The sequence below is a fragment of the Meleagris gallopavo genome, chromosome 2 (genome assembly GCF_000146605.3).
Source record: "Meleagris gallopavo isolate NT-WF06-2002-E0010 breed Aviagen turkey brand Nicholas breeding stock chromosome 2, Turkey_5.1, whole genome shotgun sequence".
Taxonomy (NCBI): Eukaryota; Metazoa; Chordata; class Aves; order Galliformes; family Phasianidae; genus Meleagris; species Meleagris gallopavo.
In genome coordinates, this window is record NC_015012.2 from 22,994,613 (window position 1) to 22,995,256 (window position 644).

Sequence of the window (644 nt, forward strand, 5' to 3'; positions counted from 1 at the left end):
TAAATCTGTTGGTATGTTTTTTGAGTATTGATCCTTTCATCGCTGCTCTATTCTGAAATAACTTCTAGCAATGAGTAAAGCTTTGATTAACCATGTAAAAGTATTTACATGAAAGATCTGCATTCTTTAAAATGATTAATGTTTCAAAATTTTTATTCTTTTACCAAACCTGTAGTCTGTAAAAGCACATGAGAGGGGTTACTTTAATTATTTTCACATGGAAGGTGAGATAGATCTACAAAGCTAATTCTGAAATTCATTATGCTATTGCAAATGTATCTTCTTTTTTAGGATACTTTTTTTTATTCACTGGTGTATGATCCATCACTGAAAACGCTTTTGGCAGACAAAGGAGAAATCAGAGTGGGGCCTAGATATCAAGCAGATGTACCTGACATGCTTGCAGAAGGTAAATATTTGCTCCTTGTATAGTTAAAAAAAAATACATATCCTTATCATGCAGTATTATTTACGTTAGCATTCTGAATTAAACTGGTCAGTATTGAAGCTGAGAAAGTAAAGTATTAGGTCTTGGAAAATTGACTTACAATATCTACGAATATCAGTAGGTATTACAAAGAAACAAAGATTGCTGCTTGAATAGCTCTTGAAAAGACATTGCTAATAATTTACCCATTCTATGT

General features: G+C 31.5%; 1 protein-coding gene across 1 annotated transcript in view; it reads left to right on the forward strand.

Moving 5' to 3' along the window:
* Positions 1–644, forward strand: part of MTA3 (metastasis associated 1 family member 3) — a 120,401-nt gene that overhangs the window by 33,160 nt on the left and 86,597 nt on the right. Inside the window, exon 6 of the mRNA XM_019612705.2 lies at positions 292–409. Within this exon, the coding sequence (XP_019468250.1) occupies positions 292–409 (118 nt within the window). The remainder of the gene's footprint in view (positions 1–291; positions 410–644) is intronic.